This window comes from Hypomesus transpacificus, chromosome 4, assembly GCF_021917145.1.
Source record: "Hypomesus transpacificus isolate Combined female chromosome 4, fHypTra1, whole genome shotgun sequence".
In the NCBI taxonomy this organism is placed as follows: Eukaryota; Metazoa; Chordata; class Actinopteri; order Osmeriformes; family Osmeridae; genus Hypomesus; species Hypomesus transpacificus.
In genome coordinates this window covers 3,570,646-3,590,986 of record NC_061063.1, presented here as the reverse complement: position 1 = coordinate 3,590,986, position 20,341 = coordinate 3,570,646, and the positions used below count along the sequence as shown (strand labels likewise).

Below are 20,341 nucleotides of genomic sequence, written 5' to 3'. Positions count from 1 at the left end.
ACCCGGAAGTAAAAGACCGTTTTACGTCATGACATATTTTACGTATTCATCACAAATCAGTAAAACGTTTTTATAATTAAATATTTAAAGCTTATAATTTAATTTGCGCAATGCAATATGTCATGTATTAATGACACGACCAATGTTTTAAAGCAATTTTAACTATGTAAGGCTAACGACCTGAGCCTTAACAACGGTAAAACAATATAAACACAGGTGGGGAAAAGGTTACACAAATCTCTCATTTTTTATTCTAGACTAGTGCCAACCCAAATGTATGGACTAATGCTAGAGTATTAAAGTAGGCTACTATGTACCTTAACCCCAAGAATATGATTGAGGAAAAGAGTACTAGTTAATACTAACTCTATATAGTGCTAAACTATAACAGCAGACTAAATAAATAAACGCCAAAACTACAGACATAAGCATATATTAGTACTAACCTTAGAATATTTATGTAAAGAGTGAAACATGAAAAACAAACGTTCACAATGACAGCTCCTAAAATACAACAACAATGGTGTTGACCTAGTGTAGAATGAAGGAGGACTGCTACCATTGTGCTTGTGGTGAAGACCAGGGCCTGGCAGATAGAATAACGGACATCATCTAATGAATCCATTATGAAAGAGACGTGAAGATGATCGAGCCACTGTTTTCAGGAGGGTTTGGAGGTTGGTGAACACAGAATTGTGTTGCCGTCCTCAAGGAAGATTGGCATGATCCCATTTTGCCACTTCGAGGACTTCTGTTTACTAAATTGATTCTAAGTTTCTACATCATCATGGACATGGTTTATTACAGAGCATCCATTTTTTTGTGATTCAAAAGTGAAGAAACACAAGACAAACATGACAGACAGACAAAATGAGTGTCCATGGTAGCATCTGGATGTAATGAAATCTAGCAACATGAGCAAGTTAATAACCAAACAAGGGTGAGAAAAGTAGCACCGCTTCTACTTTTAAGCTAAACTATAGGGCTAATAACTCTGTTTTTAACCTTATCCATCATTTATCAGCATTGCACATGCGTAGCAAACCCTGGCAAGACAATCTTGTCAGATAAGATCAATTAAGACAATTATAGGCTACCTGTAAAGTGTGAAATATGTTACATTATATTTGATTGTGTCTAAAATGTGTTGGCCTATTTGTTTATTTTGTGGCATTTGCAACACTGCTAAATTCAGTGCTTATGCGTTCAGCACCACAGATTCTTTATTTTTTATTCTTCAATAAAAGCAAATATCATTTTGAGCAATAGAAATTGTAATCTTGTGAGTTCAAATTGGTACAGTGCTGGTTTGATGGTTTTATAACCACCAATTATAACCAATACGAAATATAACATTGAAAGCAATTACTGAGTTTGAAGTATTATTTGTGTATTACATCATGTTACATCATGACAATACCCTACTGGGATGTCCCCAAAGATGCTTATGGAAAGTAGACCTCGATCCAAACAAAACGAGGGAGTTTACCACTCACAAATATATAACAGAATTTAATGGTTTACTAGGAACCAACATTCTTTTAAATAAAAATGTGATCAATAACTGAAGTTGGAAAGAGAGACCTCTGTCATCATCAGTCTACCGGATACTCGAGGACTGTCGCTGGAGTCGTGTCTTTCCTGTTTACGGGCGGGAAGAGCGAAAGAAACTGAAGCTCGGTCTGTTCTGCACCGTTATGCTGTGATATTCAGCGCGCAGTTGTTTTTATTTAGAACATAGCTTATCCGTTTACATTATTTATGACAGACGCAATTTCAGGTGACCTGGATATATATCTGAATTGGGCTGTGGAGTAAAGTTGAAAGGAATTTGAAGAGGAAATAGATGGAGGACCCTGCAGATTCCGGCGGTGGCGGTGCAGCAGAGGGCCCCATGGTGCAAGTGGCAGAGATCTGCTGTCCTGTCGGTGCACGTCCTCTGCGGTTGCTTGAGTGGAAAGTCAAACCCGGGTCACTCGTCAATGTCGATTCTGTTCTTGCGATATGTGCTCCTATTCCGCTGGAAAAGGAGTCCGGCACCGATGCACTAGAGCAGCAGAAAAGACTGCCAGAAAAGAAGCTGAAATCAAACCGTGCTGGAGTTGTCAAGGAGCTCTGCTGTCAACTTGGGCAAGTCATATCGCCAGGGTGAGTCAGCGACTTAAGCAAGCTGGCTAACAGAACTAACAACGTAGTTAGCTAAGTTGCGAGTTTTGTAACTGTTAATGTGAATGCTGATTTTGTCTTTGTGACTTAGTATTCTGCCTAAAATCTCGGTGTGTTAGCAATTGGTTTGCTAATGTTAGCTTGTTATGCTAGCTAGCAAGCCAGCTATGTCGCGCATGTGCTAGTCAAGGCCACTGATCTGCACAACAACTGGATTAACAGTGGGAACCTGGTTGCATACGCGTGGTTGTATCCTTATGAAATTCTATCGGATATTTTATGGGCACTCAATTTTGACATTTTAAAACATAACCCAATGCGTTGACCTATTCTTTATTTGAATTTGAATTGACAAGTTTATATCCTGATATATAGCAAAATATTTGTGTTTAGTGACAATAAAAGCGCCGTAGCATAGTTTAATCAACGCTAACATAGGCTAGTCCTAGAGATTTTTAGCAACAAGGTTGAGCAGGGCTACTTTACAAAAGCCTTGGATTGTATCACTACTTCATTAATGCATAAGTTTATTGCTTTTATCACACGACACACCAAAGCAGTATAACCAACATTTCAGAATGTGCTTCTTTTGACTAACATTTCAAAGGTGTTTTTGTGTTTGGCAAGACAAGTTTGAACCTACAAAGATAACATATTCCGATATTCACACTCTTGAAGCAAGTAAATTGCCAGGTTAAAACAAACCACTGTGTCGTCTATGGCCAATCGTTTTTTCTGCTCTTCTGTTTTTTCAAGTGGTGTCATCATCAGAATAGAAGAATGCAGCCATCCCATAGTGATGAAGGGGCTGTGCGCTGAATGTGGACAGGATCTAACACAGTAAGAGGTCACACACAGACATGACATCCTGTTAACAAGGAATACCACAGTGGATTTCACAACATGCTCAAGGTCCAAAGAGTGCACATTGCTAAAGACATGTACTCCCACTCTTTTCTCTCTCAGGCTACAGAACAAGAATGGGAAGCAGCAAGCGCACATCTCCACGGCAACCGTCTCTATGGTGCACAGTGTGCCTGAGTTGATGGTCAGCTCAGAGGTGAGGCCTGTGATGGGGCTCTTGAAAACAGGGCCAACAGGGCTAAGGGATTTCACTGTAGAACTTGTGTGGCGCTTCTCACATTTAACATTGCAATGTTAGAGCATTATCTTGTTTGAATATTTTTGACAGCCATAAAGTACTTGCATACACTACACACCCACCCTCCCTCCTCTGTCCCCCCACACAGCAAGCAGAGCAGCTGGGTAGAGAGGACCAGCAGCGGCTGCACAGGAACAAGAAGCTGGTTCTGATGGTGGATCTGGACCAGACGTTGATCCACACCACCGAACAGCACTGCCAGCGAATGTCCAACAAGGTACAGCTCTCACAGCTGCGGCTAACATCGCCATTACACCGACCACAACATGAGTTGCATTCGACATGGACTGAATTTATGCAGCGGCAAACAGCCGGCTGCAGACGACGCCGGCGCTGCATGAAGTCGAACACACCTATGGCTAGAGATCACAGCGATTTCCGCTGTTGGTTACAAGCACTACCCAGCTCCAGGCTCGCTGCAAACTTTGCCCCAAAAATATTCAATTTGGTTACTAATGTGATTGCTTTATCTGTAAATTAAATGTATGCTTTTTTTTAATTTAAATGAATTCCATTCATAGAAATTACATGTTTTTTTCAGTCTTTTGATTTAAATATTTTTCGGATAATGCATTGTGTAGGTCTTAAATTTAAATCTCTATGGTCTTAAAATGTCTTAAAAAGGTCTTAAATTTGACTTACTGAAACCTGCAAGAATCCTGATTTTTAAACGTGATGATTTTGGTGATTGAACTCAACAGTTAAGTCAGAACTTAACCGTTAACAGTTATTTGATTAGAATTCCGTTTAATGTTGTTTTGGGGTGAAAAGGCTTTCTTGGTTCTGCTGTCTTATATCTGTCCTTGTACGTGACACGCCTCACAGGGAATCTTCCACTTCCAGCTGGGGCGCGGAGAGCCCATGTTACACACCCGACTGCGGCCGCACTGCAAGGACTTCCTGGAAAAAATAGCCAAGCTCTATGAGTTGCACGTCTTCACTTTTGGGAGTCGCCTGTACGCACATACCATTGCAGGTACTTTGCAGTCTTCTCATGTTTGGCGTCTCCAACGTTGAAATGAATCTATGTAATGACCAAATGAAAGTGCTGACTAGTTTGTTGCCTTTACCTTCGCCAATTACTTTTAGTTCCTGAATCTTGTACTATGGCTGGTTGCTCAACTTGTCATCTCAGTGATTGAAGAAATTGTAGGTATTTGATGCTGAGCATGGCATGCAGATGGCTATTCAAATTCAAATAGTGAGTTGTCTTGCTTGTGTAACCATTAGAGGGCAGCATATACCTTTATTTCCCAACTCTGCCGGCGCTTTGCATTTGTCACAGTGCGTGCTACCGAAATGCAAAGCTTAATAGCAGGTCAAGAGCCTTGAGCAAGTCACATCATCAGGTCACACTGCCTTGATGTCTGTTTGGCATTCACTGTCGTTGCGCTCGGTTGTGTATAATTTGACCAGCCCCAGTTTGGATTGCCTCTCTGTAGACCACAGAGATTATTCTTTTTTATTCTGTGCATCTCTATTGTGCTCCTGCAAGGTAGGGAAGGGTTTGTTGTGTGGACTCTGTCCTGTCTGGTTCAGCAGAAGGCCAGTATGTACTCCCATCAAAGGATGCCTTTGTTGCTTCTCCAGACATCAGGCTCTGCGGCCCTTTAGGAGAAGCACTGATAAGGAGCGGGCGCTACTGTTTCCTCCCATGGATGTTTTAATGAAAACCCCCAGAATGTACAATGAGTGTCCAAGTCCATCACACAAGGGGCTTAAAATGAAATTTCAGATACATTGAAGAATAGTGGAACCAAACAGGCTAGGTGACGAGCCGTGGAAGCAAAAACAGGGGAAATAGCTGGAAACGGACATGAAAGCCTCTTGCTTTGTTACTGGATCTTTTACTCCAGCCCAGATGAGGAACTATGATGGTGTCCCGCGAGGAGCAAATGGGCCTCCACTTCCACAAATGTATTACCTACCACCATGCTTCAAAAGCAGCGAAAGTGCAGCTCAATAAATCTCTCCTGATTGTATGCACAGCATGATCTCCAGTCTTGTTTTTGTTGTGTTTTTTCTAATTGTCTGTGTCTCCCCTTTTACAAGGTTTTTTGGACCCAGAAAAGAAACTATTTTCACACCGCATTCTCTCGAGAGACGAGTGCATCGACCCCTACTCCAAGACGGGGAACCTTAGGTGAGAACCGGTTTCTGCCAGTCTGGGGAGCAGGACTGCTTTAGACAAGACAGCGCAATCCACACACGGGTCCACCGGAGGCCATTTATACCTCAGGCAATCTCTGGACATTTCATTAAAGTTGAATTTGAAGTCTTAACGGATCATAGACTCGTGGCCTATCATGTGAACAAGCGTGACCACAGAGAGAAATTCACAACATTCCTTTTCTTCAGAATACCAATTGGTGTTATTGACTGGAGGTGGGGGTTTGGCAACTGCTGAAATAATTTAATTGATGATCTTGGAGCTTAATCCTCAAGTTCTAATTATTGAGACCCCTGAAACCTGTGTTGATTACAACTTGGCACCAGTCAAACCCTCCAGATTCACTTTGTTGTCTCCGCCGTTGTTACGCAATGGAAATGTTCCGGCCAAAACTTGGGACGACTGTGCTGTGAATGAGCAAAGGGACTAAAGATGCCAAATGCCTTCAAATAAGTGCATCCTGTGAAACGATGCCAAGGCGATATCTCCCTCCTAATTAAATCAAAGATTCAGCGAGAGGAGAGAAAGTTGATCCGTGGCCACAATGTTCAAATAACGAGTGGGCCCCCCCTGGCAGAGACAGGAAGCCCGTTCAGGCTGGAGAGGGAAGCAGAGTGACAGAGCTGGCTGTGTGTGTGATGTCCTGCTGTAGCAGGGGACTGAAGAGCCGCTGCGGTGCTCTCGCTCCCCAGAGAGCGTTAGACACACCAAAACACGTCTCATGTTTGCCATTCACCAATGCGTGTCCTCTCCCTTCCCTTTCTTTCCCCTCTTTTCTCTGCCAGGAACCTTTTCCCTTGCGGCGACTCCATGGTCTGCATCATTGACGACCGCGAGGACGTGTGGAAGTTCGCGCCCAACCTCATCACGGTGAAGAAGTACATCTACTTCCAGGGCACAGGGGACATCAACGCCCCTCCAGGGTCACGAGAGGCACAGATGGCAAGAAAAGGTACTGAGAGTGTGACATGTCTGCTCTTCTAAGTTCCATTTGTTTTTTTTTTTTAAGACTGAATGGCTGAATTTGTACGCATGAGATGTAAATGGTTGGTTGGTTGTCAATCAAAGTGGAGGATGGAGGCACCTGTGTAGTAGTTGTGCAGGGTGCAGTGAATCAATGAGGTCGAAGTGAATGGTCTGGATCCGGCAGTAGGTCAGAGCCCCAGATAAAGAGAGAGTCGTCATGGTTTTCCACCTGGCTCAGTTGCTCTCCTGAGCAGGCATACGTCACACTCTAGGACTCTAAGTCAGAGATACCCCATCACAGAAGATAAAGAGCTCCCTCCAGGACCGGAATCTGCAGATGTTGAACAACCTCTCGTCCAGGAGATGACCTTAGACCCATGAGCATCAGTGGAGACGAGGGGGAGCAGCTAGGGGCTTGACTTCCCATACAGAGCCTGTAGCTGTGTTTCTCTAGGGGGCCAGTGTTCCAGTCAGCCGGCCCACGCTCTTCTCAGCCATCAATTAGTGAAGTGCCTCTCTGGATGTGGTGACTTCACCCCATATGGACGGCTGCCAGAGCCCTACGTGGGGCTCATTCACAGTGGGTCAATAACAGAAGGGGAAGTAGCTCCTTTTAATAGAGTAGGTTCTAGTGGTGAGGGGCTTGCATTCCACCCATAGAGTTTAATAGGGCTCCTACTTTTGACCTAATTAGCAAAGTAGCACGTTCTGGATCTGACCATGGGTTTGAGCATCGAGATAGTTACAATGGATTGGGAGTCAGGGGGAGGTCTGCAGCATGCCAGTGGGTGTTCCATTTGAAAGGGATGTTGTAAATGGTTGTCTGTTGTGAAGGTGTGTTGTATGGCGCCTCCTGCAGGTGGAGGCCAGGCCAGCAAGGCAGCAGAGAGCTCGGGGACGACAACAGCGACGGCGGGAACGTCGGCAGCAGAGGAGCACAACAACGGCCTCAGGAAACGGGGGAAGGACTGCAACAATGGCGGCAGGGAGGAGTCGGCCGCACCCCCAACCACTCAGGAAACACCCGCCAACCAACGGACTCGGCCGGAGGAGTCTGCAGAGGGCGGGCAGGGGAGTGACGTGGCACAGGGGAGTGACGTGGCACAGGGGAGTGACGTGGCACAGGGGAGTGACGTGGCACAGGGGAGTGACGTGGCACAGGGGAGTGACGTGGCACAGGGGAGTGACGTGGCACAGGTAAGCGACAGCACGAATGTGAAAGGAGAGGACGGCAGCAGGACTTTAGGAACCGGGGAAACCGCACAAGCCTCCGATCCAGGACCGGAGGCCAACAACCTGGACTTTGACCTCTCCAGCGACAGCGACTCCACCAGGGACAAGCCCCCCTCGTCAGACAGCGACGTGGAGGGGAAGCTAAGCCGCTCCAGGATACCCAAAGTGGAGGGAGGGGCTTCGGAGGATTCTGCCCTCAAGGAGGTGGAGAACAACGGGAGCGGAGCAGCTGGCGAGAACAGCTCCGAGACGGGGGAACCTCCAGGAGTGGTTCTCCCGGACCCAGAGCTGGGGAACGGCTGCTCCGAGCCGGACAGGAGGGAGGCAGAGACGGAGTCCCAGAACAGCGAGCAGTCCGGGGTCACCATGGGCGAGGAGTCCCTGGACCAGAGCATGGAGGATGAGGAGGACGACGAAGAAGAGGAGGCTGATGTGGACCAGGACGACCACCTGATCTACCTGGAAGGGGTTCTGGAGAGGATCCATGCCGAGTACTACGCCCGCTACGAGGCCTACCTGAGGAAGGAGAACGCCGAGACCCCAGACATCCGGAAAATCGTCCCAGAGCTGAAGAGCAGGTCTCTGGAGGGCACCACGATCGTGTTCAGCGGCCTCTATCCCACCAACTACCCCATGGAGAGGACGCGCGAGTGCTACCACGCCAAGGCTCTGGGGGCCAAGATTGGCAAGGGCCTCGTGCTCAGCTCCAAGGAGTCCGGAAGCACGACTCATCTCATCGCTGCACGTGCTGGTGAGTAGGACGCTGACTGACCTGGGGCTGATAGAAGAATGCCTCGTTTTTAGATTGTAGCTGTAGGATCTTTGTGTCCTTTATTAACGTTTAGTCCGAAAGGAAACAACTTGAGTAGCTATGGCTAATTAGTTTGTCTTGAATGGGAGGGGACTTCTGTCCAATTACAAAGACAATTCCTTGCTCAAAAAGCACTATCTCTCAGTAGTATCCGTCGGCAACTCTATGAGAAACAAAACTCTATGAGCAATTTGAAACTGATTAGATACATCCCTGAGTAATAAACTAATTAAAACATCTGAACTTTGCTTTATTAGATTTTAATCTTGGTACAAATGACCTTATGAAAATAAATAAATAAACCTAAAAAGGGTTTTTGTTTGGAACACAAGCACTGATGGGGTTCTGATGCAAGTAGTTAGTAGCCTCTTTTTGATCCAACTCTGAACCTCCGATTCAGTCATTTTCAGTGGGGTTTATAATGAACATTTAGCCAAACCCCACTTTAAAGCAGTTTAATCCATGTTCACATCTACAATTGGATTGGAGGGCATGCCTTCATGTATTCATTTATACCACAGTTCAAAAGGGTTTATCCCTTTTTGTGTTTTGCTTAGGCCTATGTGTAGTTGAGGGTTTTCCGTCCATAACTGCAAAATATTACACTTTATTAAGACCAGTTTAGTGATTATTCCCGTGTTATGTCTTCTGGAAAAAAAAAAAAAACACGTTTGTTGTAATACTGTATAATGAGTCGCGTGGGCCAATAGGTTTCAGGCGAGGCTGGGCACTCCTGTGTGGTTCATGTCTGCTGATTGCGGCATTCTAAGACAACTAAAAGGGTTTCCGAACGACATGGCGTTGAAAGCATGAGGCGGAACTGACAGATGTCATGATTACAGACTTGATGAGCTATACATACGCTGTATAACTGAGAGGTCAGCCTCTCAGGGCAGGAATGGGACACTTAACAAGAAATTACCTGTCAGAGCATGAAAGCTAGGCTAACCTGTGTTCCAGGTCACTCTGTCTTTTTAATGCTCTGTGAATCACTCAATTGGCATAATTTAAAACAGTTTGTTGTGTTCATGTCGAGAGAGGGCCTTCACAAATCATGGAGTGTAGATTGTGGTACAGACAAGTGAAGTATGAGTGTGAATAAGGGCCCATGCTTGGCCCCTAAAGATCTCAGCCAATCATTGCTTGACGACTACTCCGTCAGGCTATTCATTTGTTCCAAGTCATTTTGTTTCCCTTGTCTCTTCAGTGTCCATTGCATTGATTTCCTTTGGGCTTACACTCTTCAGGCCGTATGGAAACCACAGAGTGCCTGTGGCCACATTAGAGTGTGCATCGCCTTAGGCGGTCGTTTCCTTCACATGATTAGATGGCCAACACGTGGCCTTTCATAACATCCAGACACGTCGACTAGCTTCCACAGGTAGAAGAGACGTTGGAAGTGTCACACAAGTGGCCACTTCCTGCTCATGCAAACTCATTGACTTGACTCAGTGACGCTATTCTGAAGAGCCCGGTCTCCGCGGGTACAGCTTTGTTCCTCCTCCAACCTGCCCTCAGAAATCAAGCACAGGAAGTTTCCACCGTTGCCTAGGAAGCGGCTCTCCGAGAGGAGCACTTTGCAATCAGCAACCTAGCACCTCTGAACAGGGGTAAATCAACCGCTGAGCACTCAGAGTGAAACCAACAGCCCACTTCATCTGGAGAGAACAGGGGAAAGTGCCTTTGTGTGGGTAGCGGGTACAAAGGCTTCTCTGCTAGGCAGTAATCATGTCCAGTTCACATAAGTAATTCATTATTGGAATATAGTATAAAAGAATAGTTGGTGGTCATGACCTCTGTGAAGGAACAGGTTCTGTCCTGGATGTCTGCTCTACAGTCCTGCCCTCTTTCAGCAAAGGTCTTTTGCGGCATGTCATGTTTTTTTTCCTTTTGCCTGTCAGGGTGTGCGGTATATTGAGGCATAGGGACTGGGTTTTTGTCGGCTTGACGCCACAGGCAGAAGTAAGATTAAGAGCCTTTAAATCCATGTCCCTTTCCATCACGCTGCGCACGGCTGGTCAATGCGTGTCTGCCGGAGAGAGGTGGGCTGAGTCGACACCACGAGACAGCGGAACACTGAACACTTGAGAAGGCAGGCAGCCGTGAGCGAGCAGGGCGCTCCGTGACTTGAAAAGCTGTTCGCCCCAAACTATTGTTCCTTTTTTCTGGGGGGGGGGGGGGGCATTTGTATTTGTTGTGAGGAGAGGACAGTAGCCTATTTTAACCTCCGGACTATTCCTGAGTCTGTAGCTTTTCAGGACCTCAAAAGAAGATTGGTTGTGTTATAAATTAGCTGGAGACCTGGTCAACCCAGAGTAAGGCGCTACTCTTAGCAACTTAGCATGATTTTGGTGCTTCTGCCCCAGCGTCCACCGAGGCTGAGCCCTGCTTTTACCCTCCAGGCTCCCTCCCCGCTCTCCCCTCACCTGAGAAACAGGCGTGGGTGTACTCTGTCCAAACAAACACAACCACAAGCAGCAGCAGTTGCATGGGAAGAAATGTTCCCTACAGCCTTTCAAAACATCACTGGGAAGACAGGGGGATAATCAGAAATGCTCTGCAGGCGCTCTGGCTGCCACTGTTAAGCTCCCCTCGCCCCTCTGTCTTGTCAGCCCTCAGAAACGGTAGCGTTGGCAGTCAAATCGTATCTGGGATTTGTCTAGCCGCTGTTGCTATGCGGTGTCAAGGCTGACCTTGTTCTGGAACCGACCCATGCTCATGTAGCCACGCTGACAACAAACCAGAGCCGGACACGGCAGATCAGTTTGGAGGAAAATGTGGCCAGAAACGAGAGCCAATCGATGGCCGAGCAAGGATTTGATCGTCGCCCTGTGGCCGCACAATAACCCAGTGTTAATGAGGTACTGTGCTGGGAGATCCAATTTGCCTGTCTTTGTGTCAAACATCAATAGCCTCGAGTCAAGTCGACGGCCTTGTATCTTGTCTGCGCCAAGCTAATGCCAATAAAACAAGCTTGTGCTTCTTTGAGTTCTAAATGGAAACTAAAAGGGTTGTTGGAAGCACTTTTCTAAGGACATTTCTACTTCGACTGTTCTGAATGGCAAGTCTTTCATCAAAGATTTTCGTTTCGTATCGGCACTGTAAACTTGTCGTTCAGCACTGGCCATTGTTTTGCATAGCAGTTCAGAAGGTCTCAGAAACAACCCCGTACACATACATTGATCGACTCTGTGTGCAAATTTCTCATTGTTAACTTGTCTGCCTCCTCCATCTCTGCCCTCCCCCTCTCCCCCCCTCCGCCCAGGCACAGAGAAGGTGCGTCAGGCCCAAGGCTGCAGGCACCTCCACGTGGTCAATCCTGATTGGCTGTGGGGCTGTCTGGAGCGCTGGGAGCGTGTGGATGAAGTGCTGTACCCGCTGAAGGAGGACTACACCAAGACACAGCGGTAGGAACACACACACACTGACACTTTGCCCAGGTCTGACTCTGATGTGTTTAAAACATCACTTTTAAAGGTTGTTCTGAACCTTATTGATATTGGTCAGCCACACTTACTGTAGCAGGAAAAAAAAAAAGTGTGTTCTCTACTGAAAATCCAATCCGTTCTCTTGTCTGTCTGAAGGAGCAGCAGCCCGGCTACGTTCCCTGACGTTCACGGGGCCTTCCAGAACCCTCTCTACCACCCTGTCCCCATCCAACACAAAGTCCAGCCCTCTGCGCCCGAGGTGCGAACGTACGACCCTGTCACAGGGAAACTGAACCGCAGGGGTCCTCAGGCCTCTCGTCCACCATCTTACTTCCAGGCCCCAGGGTCGTCTCTGTCGATGCCTGCTCATGGAGAGCCGTCCTCTCACAGGTACAGAAAAGGCCATTCATTCCGCTTCTTTAGGTTTCACGGCACTTAAAATAAAAGTTACAAGATAAAAGTTTTCCCAAAGAATTCACTGTAATGTATGTTTGGATAGGCTTGAAGGTGCTCTCTTTTTGCTTGGTAAGATCATCTCCAGCAGGTGGTGAAGGCAGTCACTGCTTCATATGGTTTAAGAATGTGTCCCTATGGAAACATGCATGCACGTGGAGCCACAGTATAAGCTACGACAGTGTGACTCGACAGAATTCTTGATCACGGTTCCATTAGGGAACCTCCCTTGGCCTCCTGTTGCTTTGGCACCCACTTAGCCCCACCTTAACCCCCAACCCTAGACCCACTGAGTTTCCTCTATAGAAGTGTATGTGTTGGCTGCTAAGATAAAAGTCCTTTGTCAGCACAGCACACCCAGATGGATGGATGTACAGTGCCCTCCAAAAGTATTGGAACAGTGAGGCCAATTCCTTTATTTTTGCTGTAGACTGAAAACATTTGGGCTTGACATCAAACGATGAATGTGAAACCAGAGATCAACGTTTCAGCTTTTATTTCCAGGTATTTACATCAGGATCTGATGCACAAATTAGAAAATATCACCTTTTTGTTCGAACCCACCCATTTGTCACGTGAGCAAAAGTATTGGAACATGTGACTGACAGGTGTGTTTTGTTGCCCAGGTGTGTCCTATTACATACATTATTCAATCAATAAATACCACTGAATGTCTACACTCAGGTTCAGATTGGGTAAGATAGGTTTTGTCTATGCAGACTGTATTCAGAGGTGAAAACAACATGAAAACCAGAGCGCTGTCTTTGGGTGAAAAACAAGCAATTGTGAGTCTTAGAGAAAATGGAAAATCAATCAGAGCCATTGCAGAAACATTGGCCATAGCCAGTACAACCATTTGGAATGTCCTGAAGAAGAAGAAAACTACTGGTGTACTAAGTAACAGACGTCGAACAGGTAGACCAAGGAAAACATCAGCAGTTGATGACAGAAACATTGTGAGAGCTGTAAAGAAAGACCCTAAAACAACTGTTAGTGAGATCAGCAACAACCTCCAGATGGCAGGAGTGAAGGTATCACTATCTACTGTTCGCAGAAGACTTCATGAACAAAAGTACAAGGGCTACACCAGAAGATGCAAACCACTCATTAGCAAGAAGAATAGGAAGGCCAGGCTGGAATTTGCCAAAAAGTACAGAGATGAACCTCAAAAATTCTGGGACAAAGTTTTATGGACTGATGAGACAAAGATTAACTTTTACCAAAGTGATGGAAAGGCTAAAGTTTGGAGAAAGGAACTGCTCATGATCCCAAACACACAAGCTCATCTGTGAAACACGGTGGAGGTAATGTCATGGCTTGGGCTTGCATGGCTTCTTCTGGGACGGGCTCATTAATCTTCATTGAGGATGTAACACATGATGGCAGCAGCAAAATGAACTCGGAAGTCTACAGAAATATTTTGTCTGCCAATTTAAGGAAAGATGCAACCAAACTGATTGGCAGAGCCTTCATCATGCAGCAAGATAACGACCCAAAACACACTGCCAAAACAACAAAGGAGTTCATCAGGGGCAAGAAATGGAAGGTATTAGACTGGCCAAGTCAATCTCCAGACTTAAACCCTATAGAGCATGCATTTTACCTGCTTAAGAGGAGACTGAAGGGAGGAACCCCACAAAACAAACAACAACTGAAAGAGGCTGCAGTGAAAGCCTGGGAAAGCATCAAAAAGGAAGAATGCAAAAGTTTGGTGACGTCAATGGGTCACAGACTTGCTGCAGTTATTGAAAGCAAAGGATTTGCAACTAAATATTAAGTCTTATTCACTTAAATATGTTTTAAGTATATCTGTTCCAATACTTTTGATCACATGACAAATGGGTGGATTCAAACAAAATGTGATATTTTCTTAGTTGTGCATCAGATCCTGATGTAAATACCTGGAAATAAAAGCTGAAACGTTGATCTCTGGTCTCACGTTCATTATTTGATGTCAAGCCCAAATGTTTTCAGTCTACAGCAAAAATAAAGGAATTCGCCTCACTGTTCCAATACTTTTGGAGGGCACTGTATCATACTATGTCATGCCAGGACCTGAGAGGGCTGCAGCCTACATGCTGCGTGGACCCTTTTCTCTCCCTAGCCTAATTGGATTTTCTCGTAGGAACCCCTCTCGACATGAATCCGAAGCTCTAAATAAAAATGCGGCCGATAAAACGGGGGGCGTTGGCAGCTTTGGAATTGTACTCGAGGAATGATTAACAAATTCGAGGTGATTTTCTGCCCGTTGAGCGGTTCAGCAGCAAGATAGATTGGTAGGTTAGTGCTGATAAGAGTCGATTTTGGATGAAAGAAAAATAAGTACTTATCTCAAAGATAAATAAGTCTGAGAGCACTGTCGAGTCAGGTTGGCACCACAATCTATAACATAAAATACAGTCTGGAATCCTCATTTAATAGCTGCTATCTGAGGAAGTGTATTTGTAATATATGTGGAAGTGTTTGCATATATTTCCATGTTCAAGGGGGAGCTGCCCTTTGTTTTCATATCTCTCCGTGGTTGACAAGAACACTGAGAAACTGTCCATGAATCACCTTGGCCTAGTCTTCCACCTCAGTTGTCGTTCTAATGAGGAGCTTCTCTCTGTCTGTCTGTCTGTCTGTCTGTCTCTCTCTCTCTGTGTCTCTCTCTCTTTGTTTACTAGTTTTTCAGCCGGTTGTCAGCCCCCTGCCAAGCACAACAGGAAAGCTAGCTCTTTAAGAGGAGGATATTTGTCTTGTTTTTGCCTTCCCAGGGTTAAGTGGCTGCTTGCATAATCCCAAAGCCATCCTCCCAAATATGACACGCTCCCATGGAAATGATGGAACAGGAAATAATATAAATGCAGACGCGGCCAATCCGCAGCCAATCCGCAGCCTGGGTTTTTAATGATTGACTCGTTTGCATGAAAGTCACTAGGGGGTAAAGTGTCCCATCCACAACACACTGAGTCTGTAAGACACACTGAGCCTGGGAAATGGCAAGGCTCACATTGTTACATTCTAGAACTCATGAGAAGTACCATTATTATATGCGATTTATTGTAGCAAACAGGTTTTTGTTTTGAGGTGCTGTCTGACAGGCCAGAGAGATTGTATGAGTGCCGGTGTCCCTGTTAAAACCTTTAAAGTGGTGGTTACCCAGCAACAGCTCAAATCTGTGTGGAAATCTACTTCTGCATAGCCCACATAATAGAAGAAAAAGTAACACATTGGATACGATCAGAAATATAAATAACCAGAGGTTGTCTTTATGAAACCAGAAATAGTTAACAAAAAAGTGGCTAGTACAGCAAGAACCGTTCAATTATAGTGAAAGTAGAACAAGCATCATGCTTTGAAAGTTTAAGAAAGTTTCTCAGCTCAAATCAGGGGCAGTTTCTGTCTGCCATCTGTACTACACAATTGCTGATGGCTAAAATTTCTTTGAACCAGATAGGCTATGTCTGTTTAATTACAATCATAATGAAGCATGGCTAGCATAGCATCATACTACATTATTCATACAGCAAGTGAACAATTCATTTTTCTTTTGAGGGGGGGTTACATAAACTTAGATTAGACTTGAATCATCAAAGAACTGCTCGCTAATTAAAGATAGCTGTAAGGAAGTGCCCAGCTAACACGAGCCTGTGTTCCGGACACAAGGAGACTTTGTTTCTTACCATTTGGATGGGCTAACAGTATGCACTCTGAAAGGGTTCTCCTCTTCCCTTTCCTGCTCCCTCCCTTACTTATTTTCCACTACTTTCCCACCTGTCTAGATTCCTAGCGTCTGTGTAGGGAATAACAGGCGTCAAAATGGTCCTAGATTGAAAACTGACCGTTTTATGGTGAACTTCTGTCTTTGTAAAAAGTCTTATGTAAAACATTCAGTATTTTAAATGTTTGTGCTTACATAACCAATCCCCTGGTCTGTGTATTACAAGCAGAAACATGCACTCCCAAACACAAACATGGGACATTGTGAAATAAATGATTTCTGGTGGTTCTCCAAGGGCTAGCCTCAGGACTGTCCCTGTGGCTCCTCACAGTTAATGGACACCACCCAGGCCCTGAGGCCCAGACGACTGTTAACTGTCATCTTGGCGAGTGAAGGAATAACACACACGCACACGTAGCCTTCTCAATGTCTCTCTGCCTCTCACCAACTGAGACAAACTGTATCACGCCTCTTTTAGGATTGTTGATCATCTGAAATGAATGCTTGGTTTTGTGTGTGTGTGTGCGTGTGTTCCAGGGGTTCCCAGAAGCCTCAGCAGCAGGGCGATGGGGCCGTGGCGGGGTCCAGCCAAGACGACGAGCAGCCGGGGCCGTCTCGCAGGAAACGTCAGCCCAGCATGTCGGAGAGCATGCCCCTGTACACTCTCTGCAAGGAGGACCTGGACAGCATGGACAGAGAGGTGGGTCTCAGAGGACACCTACCAAAGCATGTTTCCATGAGTTCCTGGGGACCTGAGGGTGTTACAAACTCGAATGCAGTAGTTACATTACGATCTATCGATGAGAGACCCAAGTTGTGGATAGTGTTGTTGACTATCCATTGAATCAGTTGCATTTCCATATCAATGGGACATTGTTGCAGAGTATAACCCATGTGCACTGCCTAATGTGTGATGATTACATGGTGCGCCGTCTGCTCTGCCTTGCTATTTGGAGCTCCGTAAATGTCTTCCCAGACTTGAGTCGTGCAGTCGTGCATTTACATGGAAAAACAAACAACATTGCCGAACTAGCATCTTTTGACGTCCCATCTCTCCCGTTACGTCCAACCATGAGTCCTGCCCCCGCCCATGTTGTCTGTCATCCCAACGCGCGTCCCTCTCACACCTCCACTCGTGTCACTCAAATGACTGCCAGACAGGTGTAATGAACTCTAATGTGTATCAGCTTTGCTTCCCCCATTCCGCATAATGGTCTTTAATGGTGTCGGGAGGGCTGCTAATGCAGTCAGCTGGGAATTGCGCAGCGCCTGTGCCTGGGTGCTTGCCAAGCTCTGACTCTCAGCAGGGCTGTCCTAATCCATGGCCCAGAGAGAGAGAGAGAGAGAGAGAGAGAGCTTGTAACCTGTCCAATAAGTGTCACATTGGTCAACATGATGAGCAATCCTCTTTAAGTTCACAAGTCAGACCATGCGTGTGGTGCAATGCTGCTTACGCAGGCCTGGATATTGTCATACCACCCCATATTACTCACCCCAGTATAAGTACAAACATGAGGGATGGGTAGAATAGATGATGATGCCAATGAACCTACTGTGAGCAGTGGGCCCACTGTCAGCCTGCACAGCCGTGACTTGTTTGTGACTGTGCTCAGAGCATTGTGGCTGTTGGCGCTGCGTAATTAATTCACGAGGGAGCCCAACTTTGTGGCCTCCCACATCTGCCTCATTAGGGAGAGTCGTCACAAAGATTTTTAAGGGAGTGAGCCTAATTAATATGGCCTGAATTGTGCAGCCATGTCTCTCTGAAGTTTCACTCACTTTCAACCATGCTTATAGCACCCCTCCCCTCGTTCATCTTTGCCTAGTCCATAGCCAGAACTACTAAATGCTTCAGCAGTTTGTTTGTTTGCCAAAATGATCATCTTTTATGTCTTCAAGAAGAGCGGAGTGTTAATCTGCCTCAGTTTCATCTAGGATGCGTTTCATCACCCGGCCAGCACAATAAACATGCTTTTGATACTTGTAATCTTCCTCCAGTCATATTTCCCATCAACAGGCCATAGCAACCATTGTAAGGGTTAGTGTAATGTGACAGTGGTCAGTGTACAGTATTCTGGTGTCATCCAAGAATAGAATGAGAAGTGTTACGAGCCTTATCTCTTCTGTGGTTTTTATTACTGCCATACATTGTGTGACTGTTGTCACTTTTATTAGGCTCTTCATGAGGTTTGTGTGTCTCTGTGTCTTCTTGTCTGCTTTCTTCCCTGTTGACCTTGACTTGCAGTACAGTTCACAGTGTCTCCAAGCAGATGGGATTGAGTCACTGGAGGTTTAATTGAATGATTTAGTTATCAGTACAATTGGTCACGCTGGAGTGATGGAGATTGCGCCGAGGCGCTCTCTGTCGGGTTATTAGTTCAATGTATTGGTTGGAATATATGCTCCTCTAAACTAGTCGCCTTGGGCTGTGGATTTTCAACGGGAGAAAGTACTGTTGTGTGTGTTTTTCCCCCCCGCCATTAATTCCCATTTCTGTTTCCTGTGTTTTCTTCGGAAGTGCAGTGCTGCAGACCGTCTGTAAATCACTGACACAGAAAACATGCGAAAGCCTCGAGTTCTTTGTACTTTTGTCGTCTTATCCAACTAATATGGGCTATTTGCTTCATTAGAATTTCATTAGGCCTACGCTACACATGAAGTCGCTTTGAATGTTTTCTTCATTTTATTGCACACATTAGAGAGAAACGACCTTGCTGCGGAAAGTCTATTTAGCCATTTCATTGACAATTTTGTTCCGCGTGATATGACTGGGGTTTGGGTATGATGTGGTTAACCTTCTGCTACCAGCTGTGGTCCATGTTCTCACTCTTCAGTGTTCCCTACCACGTCTCCTGACCATTAAAGCATCGCCCATCCCAGTAGGCTAGCTCTTTCTGGCTGCGCTGCCAGCCCTTTCTCTTATCAATGTTTTGCCCATATGAGTGCAGTGTTGAAGCATCTACCGTGCCTGCTAACACCCCTGCTGTTCACACCCCTGATGTTCCTGTCAGATGTCATTGTGACTGCCGAAATTGTTTATATTATTAATCAGGAGCCTTGCACATGATGATTGGTTCTTGTGGAGAGGGGAAATGCACTGGCGTAGGTCTGCTGCCTTCTTTTATTAGAAAAGAGGGATGCAATTTGCATCAGACGTAAAACCCTGCAACTTGCGAGTTGCAAGGTTATATATCGTCGTCTTGAATCGATTCAGGACACGTGTGCCAATACGTCAGCGGGGTTTCAACGTCACAGACGGGGCCGGGAGATTTACCCATGCTTTCATTAACGTGGGCAATATTTTTTTCCTGAGATTTGGAGCCTGTCCACAAATAATGATTGTGTAATGCAAAATAGTAACGATTTCTCGAAACCCCATCGCCTAAATGACCATCACTTGTAGTTCCCAGCGAGGTGGCGGGGGGTAAGATACCAGTAGCATGACGCCACAGATGACACAGCTAAGCGCATTTATTACGTGTGTGCCTGGCGCATGTGCTACAAGTGCTCAGCTGTAGACAAGTTGACGAAGGGCCCGGCTAATGTGGTCATTACTCATCTTCAGTGGGCTCCTACCGAGAGAGACTGGGTCCATCAATCTACCACCATCCTTCACCACCTCAAGTGGGAAGATTTACACCGGGTCTGGAACATGTAGACCAGCCGTAGCACACAATTGACATCGATGGGTTCAGGACGTCGTGTCTGCCATTTGCGCTGCCTTTTTTTCCCCCCCGCGAGAGACGAAGGCGAGTCCTTTCATGTGTGCTAAAGGTCAGGGCTGGTGTCTTGTCTTTCAGGGCTCAGATTGGGCGGTGTTTGGGTTGGCGTTCTTCTCAACGTATTTCACGGTAGTCTAGACCTTTTGCCTGTTAAAAGGATCGCATCGTTGCTCGTACCAGTATCCACACCATTAGACTCCCTCTGTAGCTCGGAGTCCCGTCTCTCCACCTTAAAGGAGTTCTTGTGTTCTCTCTCAAAGATGGATATGCTGTTGGTCCATTCATGCTCTGGGGACTGTCGAATCAGGGTATTGTTCCCAAATACCAGAAGCGTTTGTTGTGTAAATGTGACATTTTGGCTAGCCACAAGATTCAGAGGTGTCCAGTAATCAGATCTGGGTCTGGGCATCCAGAACTATCAGGCTTGCTGGGCTTGGTTGAATACCCATCCTGTGGAAAGGCCTTTCTAAGACAGCAGGCTGATCAGATAGTTCAGATATGGATTGTAGATGGGCTAACGAGACATT

At 45.8% G+C, this 20,341-nt stretch overlaps 1 protein-coding gene across 1 annotated transcript in view; it reads left to right on the top strand.

Annotated features, from left to right (window-relative positions):
• The first annotated feature begins 1,615 nt into the window (after positions 1–1,615).
• Positions 1,616–20,341, top strand: part of ctdp1 (CTD (carboxy-terminal domain, RNA polymerase II, polypeptide A) phosphatase, subunit 1) — a 48,549-nt gene continuing 29,823 nt past the window's right edge. Inside the window, exons 1-11 of the mRNA XM_047019031.1 lie at positions 1,616–2,148; positions 2,923–3,006; positions 3,133–3,226; positions 3,417–3,545; positions 4,154–4,304; positions 5,381–5,471; positions 6,284–6,450; positions 7,324–8,448; positions 11,774–11,915; positions 12,093–12,326; positions 16,630–16,792. Of these exons, the coding sequence (XP_046874987.1) occupies positions 1,847–2,148; positions 2,923–3,006; positions 3,133–3,226; positions 3,417–3,545; positions 4,154–4,304; positions 5,381–5,471; positions 6,284–6,450; positions 7,324–8,448; positions 11,774–11,915; positions 12,093–12,326; positions 16,630–16,792 (2,682 nt within the window). The 5' untranslated portion in view covers positions 1,616–1,846. The remainder of the gene's footprint in view (positions 2,149–2,922; positions 3,007–3,132; positions 3,227–3,416; positions 3,546–4,153; positions 4,305–5,380; positions 5,472–6,283; positions 6,451–7,323; positions 8,449–11,773; positions 11,916–12,092; positions 12,327–16,629; positions 16,793–20,341) is intronic.